This window comes from Anoplophora glabripennis, unplaced genomic scaffold (genome assembly GCF_000390285.2).
Source record: "Anoplophora glabripennis isolate ALB-LARVAE unplaced genomic scaffold, Agla_2.0 scaffold1446, whole genome shotgun sequence".
Lineage (NCBI taxonomy): Eukaryota > Metazoa > Arthropoda > Insecta > Coleoptera > Cerambycidae > Anoplophora > Anoplophora glabripennis.
Window position 1 is genome coordinate 15,383 of NW_019417521.1, and position 14,475 is coordinate 29,857.

At 34.2% G+C, this 14,475-nt stretch overlaps 1 protein-coding gene across 1 annotated transcript in view; it reads right to left on the minus strand.

Moving 5' to 3' along the window:
• The window catches only part of LOC108915112 (zinc finger protein 729-like), a gene marked incomplete at its 3' end in the record, with an annotated part of 51,028 nt that overhangs the window by 12,126 nt on the left and 24,427 nt on the right, over positions 1-14,475 (minus strand). The window contains exons 2-4 of the mRNA XM_023456376.1: positions 7,502-7,801; positions 7,176-7,444; positions 1,780-2,922 (exon numbers count right to left, since the gene is read on the minus strand). Coding sequence (XP_023312144.1) covers positions 1,780-2,922; positions 7,176-7,444; positions 7,502-7,801 — 1,712 coding nt within the window. The remainder of the gene's footprint in view (positions 1-1,779; positions 2,923-7,175; positions 7,445-7,501; positions 7,802-14,475) is intronic.

A 14,475-nucleotide genomic window follows, 5' to 3' on the forward strand; every position in this document is an offset into this window, starting at 1 on the left:
CATAAAGTAAATAATTACTAAAAATATTTTACAGTAATTCATTCATTATTTTATAATAACAATATCACGTTAATCACTACACTATGTGGGCGAACAAAATTATAAAGCTAACCCTGGAAACTTGTGACGTCAACCGAAAAATGGCGTACATATTTACCTTTTATATATTCCTTTTTTTTACTTACCTAAAGAAGGAAACTTTTCGCTTCTCTTCACCAACTCGATCACTTGTATTTATACAAAGTTTTACAATACACTTGCCCATGACAAAACGTCTAATTATCGAAATCACAGCGATGCGTAGACGTCAAATGCTAGGACACGACTGAGCGCTGGTCTCCAAATCAGGCTCCAAAGTGTTTTCACCAAAGTCGCTCTATAAGCCAGTCTAGGTGGTCTGTGATTAAGAACTATTTGACAATAAGTCCAACGAAACTGATATTTTTCAACATTCTTATCATATAAACACTGGCCTCCCTAAATGGGGATAAAAATATTTTATCATATAAACACTGGTCGAGAAATGCTTCCTAAGGGAGCTACGCCTCCCTAAATGGAGCCTCAAAAAATTTATTTTTTTTAATATCTCCGAAATGGGTTGAAGGAAAATTATGAATTTTGACACCGCGAACGTTCAAACGCTTTCAAAAATGATCTGGGGCGTCTCAATTGGGGGGGCGCCACTTAAAATTTGCCCCAATTTTTTTGCTTGTCGAAATTTTCAAATTCTGAGGCCAACATATGATAGACCTTCATTTCATCTACAAAAAAGGTATTCTTTATTTCTTTCGATAAAATCCTCAATTTCCAAGAAAAACGGATTTAAGTGCTTGGAAAAGCACACTTTGGGAAGTGTTATAACATATTTATTATAAATATTTCGTCTGTGCAATTTTTTTGAATTTTTTTCATCACTTAGAAACTAAGAATAGTTCCATTTTCAGAAAATGCCATCGAATTGTAGGTCCAGAGCCGCTAACCCGAGCTCCGAAATATATTTTTGTCTAGTTACACCATTTTGTATCTATTCATTTTTTTTGTAAATTCGGGGCCTAATTTTATTAAAACCATCGAAAAAATGTAAGACAGTTAATATTTTTTGTAAAATAGAGCTTGTTTATTAATTTTTAAAACAGAATACGTTTATGTAGTGTGTAAATATTACAATGTCTTTTCTTACTTCATTCTTCTGCAGATGCTTCTAGTAGTATTAACCGTAGTTTTATGAAGAGTGATATATAATTACCCACGAAGTATTGGTAAAAATATTGTTTCAGTTTTATATTATGACATACCTAAATTGCCTCGACACTGTTGGGGCGCGCAGCATGGGTGCCACTGCTGCGCGCCCCTTTTTTATTGTTGGCCGGCCTATTGCTAACATGACCACGGTCTTTACACCTGTACATTTGAACCTGCGAAGAATCTTTATGTTTCAGTTGATGCCGTTTCATATAGTCCTTGTATTTAGTTTCGTACTAGCAGTCTTTACACGTGTACATTTGAACCTGCGAAGGTTCTTTGTGTTTCAGTCGGTGATTTTTCATATGACACTTGTATTTAGTTTCGTAATCGCAGTCATTACACTTGTACATTTAAACCTGCGAAGGAACTTTATGTTTCAGTTGGTGATTTTTCACATTATTTTTGTATTTAGTTTCGTAATCGCAGTCGTTACACCTGTACATTTGAACCTGCGAAGGATCTTTATGTTTCAGTTGGTGCTTTTTAATATTATTTTTGTATTTAGTTTCATAATTGCAGTTTTTACACCTGTACATTTGCACCTGCGAAGGATCGTTGTGTTTCAGTTGGTGTTTTTTCATATCACCCTTGTATTTAGTTTCGTAATCGCAGTCGTTACACCCGTACAATTGCACCTGGGAAGGATCTCTATGCTGCAGTTGATGCTTATTAATAACACTCTTGTATTTAGTTTCAAAATCGCAGTCGTTACACTTGAACATTTGAAGCTGCGAAGGACCTTTATGTTTCAGTTGGTGCTTTTTAATATTATTTTTGTATTTAGTTTCGAAATCGCAGTCATTACACCTGTACGTTTGAACCTGCGAAGGATCTTTATGCTTTAGTTGGTGTCCTTTCATATCTTTGCTGCATTTAGTTTCGTAACTGCAGTCGTTACACCTGTACATTTGAACCTGGGAAGCATCTTTATGCTTCAGTTGGTGTCTTTTTATATTTCTGCTGTATTTAGTTTCGTAACTGCAGTCGGTACACCTGTAGATTTGAACCTGCGAAGGATCTTTGTGTTTCAGTTGGTGTTTTTTCATATCATCCTTGTATTTAGTTTCGTAATCGCAGTCGTTACACCTGTACAATTGCACCTGGGAAGGATCTTTATGCTTCAGTTGGTGCCGTTTGATATGACTCTTGTTTATAGTTTCGTAATCGCAGTCATTACACCTATACGTTTGAACCTGCGAAGGATCTTTATGTTTCAGTTGGTGCCGTTTGATATGACTCTTGTTTATAGTTTTGTAACCGCAGTCATTACACCTATACATTTGAACCTGCGAAGGATCTTTATGTTTGAGTTGGTGATTTTTCACATTACTTTTGTATTTAGTTTCGAAATCGCAGTCTTTGCACTTGTACATTTGAATCTGCAAAGGATCTTTATGCCTCGACAGGTGCCTCTGAAGTGATTTCTCATTTTCAGTTTTATACTCACACGATTCACATTTATACACTTCCGAATCGTTCTCGTGTCTCACAAAGTGTGCGGTAAAAGGGATCTCACTTCCAGTTTCGTAAATGCATTTATCACATTTGTATAATACTTTGCGCTCCTGCTTGGTTTTCATTTCTGATCCATTCTGCTGTTTATATCCAACCTCTTCTTCATTTTTACAGACACTCTCCTCGAATGGCATCTTATCGGAGCACTGCAGTGGCGTGTCGCTGAAAAAATTGAACATTTAACACTCCCGCTGCCAATATCTCCTAAATGAAGAAATTTATTTTTGTTTCGGAAATTGGGGTTGTTAGGTCTCTCGAATAGCTTTAAATTGTAGTCAGAATTGTTAGTTCAAATCTTTCTCTATGGATGGCATGGCGATACCAAAAAATTTTTTGTTCCCTGGAACGTGGCGTAGCCCATCTAAAATATCGTTAAATTTTGAGTAATTTTTGTAATGTAAAGTTTTTCCCAATATTTACTTGTTTTCGAGACATGTCGACTTCAATATGCATTGTATGATATTACAGGAAAACCTATTATTTTATTTTAATTACACCGAGACAAAATATTCTTTTAAAATATTGTTATATGGCTTTATTCACATCGCATACTAATAATAAATTATATAAAAAAATTGTGAAAACACCTGTGCATGCTCGCCCAGTTCGTTCTGCGGAAAACATTGCTGTTGTTCGAGATAGTGTGGCAGAAGAGCCGTCAACCTCGACTCGTCGTCATGCCCAACAATTGAACATCTCACGAACATCACTGACGCGAATTTTGAATAAAGATTTGAATTTACACGCTTACAAGGTTCAATTGACTCAAGAGCTGAAGCCTACTGACCATTTCAAGCGTCATCAATACGCCGAACGGCTGGTCGAACAAACAGAAGTGAATGGTGACTTTACAAAGAAAATCATCTTCAGCGACGAGGCACACTTTCACCTCAGTTGATTCGTTAACAAGCAGAACTGCCGCATTTGGGCAAATGAGAATCCACGAGCGATTGTTGAAAAGTCGATGCATCCACAAAGAGTGACTGTTTGTTGCGGTTTATGGGCTGGCGGCGTCATCGGGCCGTACTTCTTCGAAAATGAGGTCGGCCAAGCAGTTACCGCGAATGGTGTTCGCTATCGCGAGATGATAACGGACTTCTTGTGGCCAGAAATTGCGGATATGGACCTGGACGATATGTGGTTCCAACAGGATGGTGCCACTTGCCACACAGCCAACGAAACAATGGCTCTTTTGCGCGAGCAATTCAATGGCCGTGTTATCTCACGTTGTGGCGATGTTAATTGGCCGCCACGATCATGTGATTTGACACCGTTGGACTTCTTTCTTTGGGATATTTAAAAGAAAAAGTGTACGTCAATAAGCCAAGACCAATTCAAGAGCTAAAGGATAAGATAATTCGGCACATTAACGACACTGAACCTCAATTATGTCTCAGTCATTGAAAATACGGACCATCGGATAGATGTATGCCACCGAAGCCGTGACGAGCATTTGGCCGATATTTTGTTTCACACATAATTGTCATAGATCCTTTTACCATAATAAAAAACTTTTTGTTTTATTTACAATTAACATTGTGCGTTTTGGTTGGACCACCCTTTAGAATGGTAAATCTTGTAAGGGGCAGAGACGCACCGTATTTTATCAAATGTTATTAAAAAATGCAGTTATAGGTGGCTCATGTCATTTGTTTAAAATAAAACAATGACACATATTAGTTTTCCAATAATTACAGTTTTATCGGTTTGCGTCTTTCAATTTAACTATACTAGTTATACGGTTTTTACCATTATACAATTTTTTTTCTGTAGTTGATCATTTGTTTTTTTATAATTTATTGTTTGTTAGTTACTATGTGGTGTGAATAAAGTCATTATAACAATATTTTAAAAGAATATTTTATGTCGGTGTGTTTAGATAAAATAATAGATTTTCCTGTAATATCATACATTACATATTGAAGTCGACATATCTCGAAAACAAGTAAATATAGGGAAAAACTTTATATTACAAAAATTACTCAAAATTTAACGATCTTTCAGATGGGCCTCATTTCCATGTTCCAGGGATCAAAACATTTTTTAGTATCGCCTCGCCATCTATACAGAAAGATTTGAACTAGCAGTTATAACTATAATTTGAAGCTATTCGAGGGACCTAACAACCCCAATTTCCGGAACTAAAATAATTTTCTTCATTTCGAAGATATTGGCAGCGGGAGTGTTAAATGGTACACCCTGTATACACATGCCAAAATGTCGCAATTTACAAAAAATGACTAATAAAAGGGCATATTTCCATTTGAAGTTAATGAGATGTTTTTATTAACTAATTATACATTTGTACCCCCGTACCAGAACAATTCAGTGCTTGCTGTCATTTCTGTCGTCGTCACCCTTAGACTTGTTTGAAATATGTGTTATTGAAAAGGATAGTAACATCCAAACATTTTCACAAACAAACATTCAATTATTATAAGTTTATGAACTCTGCAAGGCATTTATATAATTTTTATGCCATTCAAATAGCGTAATAACAAAGTATAAAGCTGGAATAAGACAAGGAATTTAGATTTTGACATTTTATTAATAAAAAATTCAGATCAAACAGTTGTGACATTTTGGTAGGGGTGTAGCTGGCAGCGACCAGGTACATCTGTCACGGCATAACAACCAAAAGAACCATCGTACTTTAAACCTATTAGTTCTAGTAGTCTTTTGAATTGTCACACACAACAAAATTCAAATATTAAATAATACCACAATAAGAATACTCCTCAATAACGATTACCCTATTTCTCTTCACGATGTTATCCTTAACGATAATTGATTCAACGATAGTACTAATAACATAATTTTAATTTTAATGACGAATCGATCCGAATTTCTTATAACAAATTTAATTATTAAAAAAGATATTAGCGAGATGCTATCTATAAAGTCATACAATAATTCCATCAACAAAAAGTCAGAGAATTTATTAAATTTTAAGTAAATAGTAACACCCTGCATTTCACCTTAAAAGACGTTACTACTATATCAATTATGTAAGTGATATTTTCCATTTTATCCAGAAATGTCTTGTCAGTGCGTACAGTCAGGTCCAAATATAATTAAAATATTTATTCGCTAATATTGCTTGTTGTATGTATGTATAATATGGTGCTGCATTTTTATGCAGTTGGCCCTCCAAAAATGTTTTTAAGAAGATTTACCAAATGAAATAAAAGGTGGAAATAAAAAAAACTCTGCGGTAGCTGTTTTTTTTACTGTTCACCTTTGGCAAAAGTGATGAAAGAACAAAAGATACAAGAGTATTTTGAATGATTGCATTATTTCACAATTTCATTGTACGTGGTATGTATTTTCATATTAATTATAATCGGATATATCACTTCTAGTTTTTCTTTTGGAAAATCATTTATTACTACAGTCGAGCCGTTGGATCTTTACGTTTATGTCATCAACGTACATAAATACAATAAAAGACAAATGTTGAATTGCTTCGTTAGTTTATGTTTTATAAGCAAAAAAACTTTAAAAAAATGCGTTTTCTGCATAAAAATGTTTATAAAAAATTAATTGTAAATTGGAGTAGGAAACATACAAGCGTATATCTATAGATTGTCTTTCATATGATGACAGTCCGTTTGCTACTAGTATTTTTCTCACAAACAAAACCTCTATTGATAGACCTAATTTTCTACGAGTTCTGTCGTTATTTCAGTAAATAGAGCTTAAGTGAGCATACAAATGTGAATCCTCACTATTTCTTAAATAAACAGTAATTCATGAACACAACTGCTGATTTGACCTCGTTTGAAATCTCAGTTCATACCATTACGCTTGATGACCAGAAAGTAAAGATCCAACGGCTCGACTGTAGATGTTACTAGATATTGGTGTTGCGTATTAGATACCAGTTGGGGCATGTAGCCAATAAGTCTACGAATTTAGATACCTTTTGCATATCTAGATTTCTGGTCTGGAGTTTGTCTGACTTTATTTGATAAGGTTTCTTACAAGATATTTTTCAAATTTGAATTAGGCCGATAGCTTTAAAATAGCTTAAAAATTTATTTTCTTCTTGCAATCCGCTTACATAACCACTAATCGTTTTGTAACTCGGTGAGAGATATATCGTTTTCGTTTCAAGAAAATTACGACTTCTACCTACAGTAAATAAAAATCACTGAATCAATCTAATCAGTGGCAGGTGGGACTACCCCCCTCCCCCCCCCCAAGGGGTCGCCTATGTATCTGATTTAAAACCATACCGATTGTTTTATAACAATCTTACATTTTTTCCTAATAATTTGTTAACCTAACTCTTCAAGATTGTTTACTAACATAATCTTATAATTTGTTAGTTTATCGTCAGATGGCATGTATTCGCGAAGTATCAGACCACGGACTTTTTTTTTTAAATTAATGTTAAAATAGTCTTCTCTTACCTCCTTTCCTCATCTTCCGATTTTATGTCGATATTTTCAGCTTTAATTGACATTTCTATTTTGTTACTATCGAATTCTTTGTCCAAGTTTTCAGTCTTAACGAGTAAATCAAGTGGAGACGTATCTATTTGACTTCGTGAGACTGAACTATCAAAAATACTTTTAATTTTTTCTTCCACTTCTAAGCAATCTTTTAGGAAATTATTGTGAGTGCACACAGAACCAAAGCATTCCTTACATATAACGGGATCTTTGACGATGTTTATAATCTGCAAAGTATTGTTTTCTAAATTCTGAGAAATGCAAGTATTTAATATCGTTCATACCAGTTCAGGAGCCAGTTTCTCGATAGCTTCAAGTTCCTCTTCACGTATACACCTAAACTCACTATCTACTGGCTCCATACACAATCGACATATTTTCTGACTATCTGAAATATCCATTGACTCGCTTGTCTTTTCCTTCGTATACACATCTCTTATATCGAGCTGTAACATTTTCTCACAATCCAAATATGGAATAATTGTGTAATCGGTCTTCAGACAAGCCGACTTAAATTCTAATGCCGCATATAATTTTCTTCTGCAAACGCTACATATAACCTCTTTGTTCTCGTTATCAAATTTCTGAAAAATATGCAAGTTTAAACAGAAATAAAATAAGTGTAGTGGAAAATAACAATTAAATACTAAAGGCTGCTTTACATTTGAGACTGCTAGGATCTAATCTAATTAGATTTCACCGACTTACCAATTTCAGCAAAAGAACATCCAAAATGTCTCTGATAACGTTGTCTACCACTTCAAAACTTGTATCTATTATAGATTTAATGCAAAGTCTACACGAACTTTCCTTAACATCACTCATTGCTCTACAACAATCTTCTTTCGAGTATAAAAATAACAGAAACTCATCACCCGTCACTTACTTCTAACCTTCTTGTGGCGGTGTAGGCAGGGTGGCCAACCAGCCTTTACCGATTGGCGATTACTTAAAGAACTTTTCCGGTTTACTCCTAATTGCTCACAACTTTAGAATATCAATATCAAGATAGTTTTTTTTATAAATGATAACTGACGGCCATCTGATGGGCGCATATGTTTGATTTTATTTTACCATTTTTAATTTAATTGTCAATGTTGCCAAACGTCAAAAGCTGGGGCGCGTTCACAATTATTGTCGGTTGTATGCCGGGCACACGGTTCGTAAAAAAGACGGTCCAGTAATAGACTGAAATTATGGGCGTGGCTTATATCATACTACGTCACAAGATTGCTAACCTTTAGGATTCATGTTCAAAGAAGACAATTAAAAAATTTTATTTAATGTTTTTCCTAGGGCTGTTTGGCAAAACCGTGGTGGGTTCGATTAAATCCCGCACGCGACAGGAAAATTCGAAGGAATTTTCCTGTCGTACCCGTGGATGTTTGTGATTGTTGAGGTAGAGGATATTGTAAGTTAGCAGGCAAAAAGGGCCAAGCATGGCATACTTGCTGTTAAGCTTCATGACCTTTACCTTTTTCTTTTAATGTGTTTCCTAAGGATAAAAACTTAGAAAGATATGAGTGGAACGGTGTAAAAGACGCGATTTGTTTAATCATATAACTGGACATATTTTGTAATATAAGTTATTACATAATGCAATTGACTGTCCTTCTTTACTTTCATTGTTAAATATTCATATACCTAGATTACAATCTCGTTTTTCTTCATTGTTTTATTTACCTATGTCAAGAATTAATATTCAAAAATACTCTCCTCTTTTTCAAATGTGTGATAAATATAATCTGTTTCAAAATCAGTTTGACATTTTTAATTGTAATATAGCCATAATTAAAAAAGTTACATTTACAAACTAAATTATATTTGTTTTTTGTTTTTTTCATTTATATACTGTTTTGTCTAATTGTTTACGTATGTAATGTTGTGTATTGTTACTTGATGTAGTTTTCTGTTTCTACCTACCCTGTAATTGGAATTTCTGTAGGGTAGTGTATTGTCTAAATAAATAAATAAATAAATAAATAAATAAATACACATTTTGAAGACTCAAACTTTGAACGCGATCTTCAAGCAGAGTTATTAAGTTTATCATCAAGAAAAAGACTTGAAGAAAACAGATTAAATGTTAAATTTCTATTTTAACTGATTGTATTCACTTCAAAAAATAAATGTAAACTTTGGTGTAACCTAGGTAGGTAGGCACTTATTGTTTTTGATAAAGCAATACTTATATTTTTACCTGTTTAAAATGCCAGCACAAATAAAACAGCATTCATCCGTAGAGAGCACTTTGTTAATAAAATTCTGCTGCACTTAGGAACCAATTGCAAAATTCAAGACGATTGGGGAAATCAGCTGCTTCTAAAGCTTGAACTTTTTGAAAATGTGTTGTTAACTCCTTTGCGGGAAAAATTCGGGAGATATGGAGGGTGGTAGATTTGAATAAACGCTTTAAATTGTTAATGGTTTTGTAACCGTGTGTAGTGTATTTTGTATATTTGGGTATTTAGTAGTGTGCCGACTTTTTTATTTGATAAAATACGGTGTGCCTACAAACAGGCAACTACCTCTGTTTTATTTATGTTCTTTTAACGAAAGTTTACTTCGAGAAGTCAGGCTTGTTAAAACATTCTACACTAAGTTAATACAATTGTTAAAATTATTTATAATAAAATGCAGCAAGCTCATTTATTCACTTAAATACGTTTAACAGTAAATGTGAACCACACATTATGATGTGAACTTGGCAACGCTGTTCGCTTCAGCTGACAATTGTTCGTGACATTACGTTACAAAATTTTCCGAGCATCCGGGCATCTGCCAGGGCCGCCCTCGTAGCGGGAGTTATGGGTTGATTTCCTTCATTTTTAAGTCAAGTAAAACATTTTTTTTTGCTGATTTTCTGTCTTTATTAAGCCTTCCGAATATGTGGTTAAAATTAATGACATTATGACTGAATCACCCTGTATATTAGTGAATATTTAGACTGATATTGATAATTTATGTAGCAAATTGAACAAAATATGTATAGTTTCAGAATCTTTGCCAAGTATTTGAATGAAAGCTCACTACGTATGATATATCTTTCAAATTTTGAAGCAAGTATGAGATCAGGAATAATTTTTTGGGGGAGTAGCAATATCCAAAAAATATTTGTGTTACAAAAAAGAGTTTTACGAATAATGTACAAATTAGATTATAGTCAAACATGTAGAGGTTTATTTAAACAAAAAAGGTTATTGACAGTTTTTGCAGTTTTCGTTTATGAATGTCTTGTATATGTAGTAAAAAACAGAGAGCTATTTATGATTCATAATGTCGGTCATGGGTACAACACTCGTAGTATACATATTACTTATCCGATACACAGGTTAGCTATAACTGAGAAGAGTACACAATATATATGTATTAAACTTTATAATAAACTTCTGGAAAGTATAAAAAATATTAAAGGACTTCATAAATTTAAGGTGATTAAAAAAATGTTAGTAGAATTAGAACCATATAGTTTAAATGATTATTTGTTTTTAGGTATTCTTTAGTTTACAATACTGACAATATTTCATTTTTGGTGTAGATACAATGGTCTGTTACAGTGTAGCTCTCTGAAATAAATATTATTATTATACCAAACCTGCGACAGTTGTCATATTGTGTTCCTTACCCGTCACAACCAAGCTAAACTGTGCGAAACAAATGGAAACATCATTTTAAGAAAAGGGAGATGTTTGTTCGTAAATAAAATGAAAACCACTGGGTTTAGGTATAGGGAAACTTTAACAAAGTTACACCTAATTTTAGTGCAGAATGCGAATACGTTAAGAAAATTAGGGGTTTCCGTTTAAAAATTTCGAGTTTTCCACATTTTCTGAACTTCATATTCGATAATTGTTTTTGACCACACTGTATAAAAACTGGAAAATTTTCATGTCAAATTCAATAAATTAGATCTTCCTCTACAAAATGTCCAATTTGCACAAAAAAATAAACCTTAAATTTTGCTGACAGTCTGCATCTGTCAATTTTTGCTTAAAAATCAAAATATCTCGGAAACGGTCAGTCCTGAGTATGGAGTGCGCTATACGTTTTCAACTTAAAAATATATGCCCTTTCCAAAAATACAATAATATACAGGGGGTTCCATTTAAAATAAGTACCGGCTTCCGGTATAACCGGAAGTACGATGACCTTGAAAATATTTTAGCTTGATAGGCCCACGGTCCGTATCACCATCGCAATTTTAAAAAATCCTTCGAGCGGTTTCCCATATATCCATCTATGGAGGTCGTGGTGAGACACCCTGTATAGTTGTCGACCAAATTAATATAAAATAAATGTTTTTATTTCTTTGGAAGAAAAATTTTAATTTTCTGCTGCCCTTATATATATTTGCTGTACCTAGTAACCCTATTTCGGATTATCACAGATCGAACCAAAAAATAGTTGTATGTTAAGTATCCATTCTCTTTTACATGAAATTCATGAAAATATGTGTCTCAATAATAACCAGATTCGTGTTCAGCACCTTCGAAAACGAATTCATTTTCAATTCCATATACATGCATTGTAAAAATAAAAGACAAATGCATAGTTTTCTCTGTGGACAAATAAAACATTAGCTTAAATGTCTTTTGTTTTTTTTATTCAGGTTAGAACGTATAAATCTTCTTCTTCTTTAAAACTTGAATACTTGATCATATCTAGGCTTGATTGTAGCGACAGCAATTTTGTAATTACGTGTTACTCACTAACCGTAACTAGAGATGGGCAATTCGAATCATTTTAATGATGCGCATGATGCAAAGGGTGACAATTCACACCTGCAAACTTTTATTTGTGCATCAACTGAGGTGTCCTCAAAGACTCCCTATGCTCGGTTCTGATGCTTTTTGATATACTCTTTGTATTTAGTTTCAAAATTGCAGTTGCTACAGTTGTACATTTGAAGCAGTGAAGGATATTTATGTTTTTGTTGGTTTTTGACAGCATACTTGTTTTCAGTTTCGTAATCACAGTCGTTACACCTGTACATTTGAAGCAGTAAAGGATGTTTATGTTTCAGTTGGTGCATTTTGACAGTATACTTATATTTAGTTTCGTAATCGCAATCGTTACACCTGTACAGTTTGAACCTGTGAAGGATCTTTATGTTTCAGTTGGTGCTTTTTAACAGCATACTTGTATTTAGTTTCGAAATCGCAGTCATTACACTTGTACATTTGAACCTGCGAAGGATCTTTATGTTTCAGTTGATGTTTTTTCATATCAAACTTGTATTTAGTTTCGTAATCGCAGCCGTTACACCTGTACTTTTGAACCTGGGAAGGACCTTTATGTTTCAGTTGGTGTTTTTTCATATCACTCTTGTATTTAGTTTCGTAATCGCAGTCGTTACACCCGTACAATTGCACCTGGGAAGGATCTCTATGTTGCAGTTGATGCTGTTTGATATAACTCTTGTATTTAGTTTCGAAATCGCAGTCCTTACACCTGTACATTTGAACCTGTGAAGGATCTTTATGTTTCAGTTGGTGCCTTTTGAGAGTATACTTGTATTTAGTTTCAAAATCGCAGTCATTACACTTGTACGTTTGAACCTGCGAAGGACCTTTATGTTTTAGTTGGTGTTTTTTCATATGATCCTTGTATTTAGTTTCGAAATCACAGTCCTTACACCTGTACTTTTGAACCTGCGAGAGATCTTTATGTTGCAGTTGGTGCCGTTTGATATGACCCTTGTTTATAGTTTTGTAATTGCAGTCGTTACACCTGTACATTTGAACCTGTGAAGGATCTTTATGTTTCAGTTGATGCTGTTTGACAGCATACTTGTATTTAGTTTCGTAATCGTGGTCGTTGCACCTGTACAATTGCACCTGGGAAGGATCTCTATGCTGCAGTTGGTGCCGTTTGATATAACTCTTGTATTTAGTTTCGAAATCGCAGTCCTTACACCTGTACATTTGAACCTGCGAAGGATCTTTATGTTTTAGTTGGTGTACTTTTATATATCTGCTGTATTTAGTTTCGTAATTGCAGTCGTTACACCTGTACATTTGAACCTGAGAAGGATCTTTATGTTTCAATTGGTGTTGTTTCATAGCACCCTTGTATTTAGTTTTGAAATCGCACTCGTTACACCTGTACGTTTGAACCTGCGAAGGATCTTTATGCTTTAGTTGGTGTCCTTTCATATGTTTTCTGTATTTAGTTTCGTAATTGCAGTCGTTACACCTGTACATTTGAACCTGAGAAGGATCTTTGTGTTGCAGTTGGTGTTCTTTCATATCACCCTTGTATTTAGTTTCGTAATCGCAGTCGTTACACCCGTACAATTGCACCTGGGAAGGATCTCTATGCTGCAATTGATGCTGTTTGATATAACTCTTGTATTTAGTTTCGAAATCGCAGTCGTTACACCTGTACATTTGAACCTGAGAATGATCTTTATGTTTCAGTTGGTGCATTTTAATATAACTCTTGTATTTAGTTTCGAAATCGCACTCGTTACACCTGTACGTTTGAACCTGCGAAGGATCTTTATGTTTCAGTTGGTGTTGTTCCATAGCACCCTTGTATCTAGTTTCGTAATCGCAGTCGTTACACTTGTACATTTGAACCTGTGAAGGATCTTTATGCTTCAGTTGGTGCCGTTTGATATGACTCTTGTTTATAGTTTCGTAATTGCAATCATTACACTTGTACATTTGAATCTGCAAAGGATCTTTATGCCTCGACAGGTGCCTCTGAAGTGATTTCTCATTTTCAGTTTTATACTCACACGATTCACATTTATACACTTCCGAATCGTTCTCGTGTGTCACAAAGTGTGCCGTAAAACGGATCTCACTTCCAGTTGCGTAAATGCATTTATCACATTTGTACAATACTTTGCTCTCCTGCTTGGTTTTCATTTTTGATCCATTCTGCTGTTTATATCCATCCTCTTCTTCATTTTTACAGACAATTTCCTCGAATGGTACCTTATCGCAGCACTGCAGTGGCGTGTCGCTGAAAAAATTGAACATACAGGGTATTTTTATAAATCAAGTTTTAATTTTTAGGGGGTATAGATAGGGGTTATACAGGGTGTCCCGGAAATGGTGGGCATTTTTTCGGATATGGATAGATAATGAGAAAATAATGTCACAAGTTCATATAAAATTTTTTCCTCCGGGCTCACCCTGTAGAGTTATTAGCTCTTGAAGTTGAGAATTAAAAATGGTTTTTTTGCAGTAACTTTTGTATTTTTCAATAAATTTTGAAAATTTTTTGGCTGGATCTATAATTTTTAAGC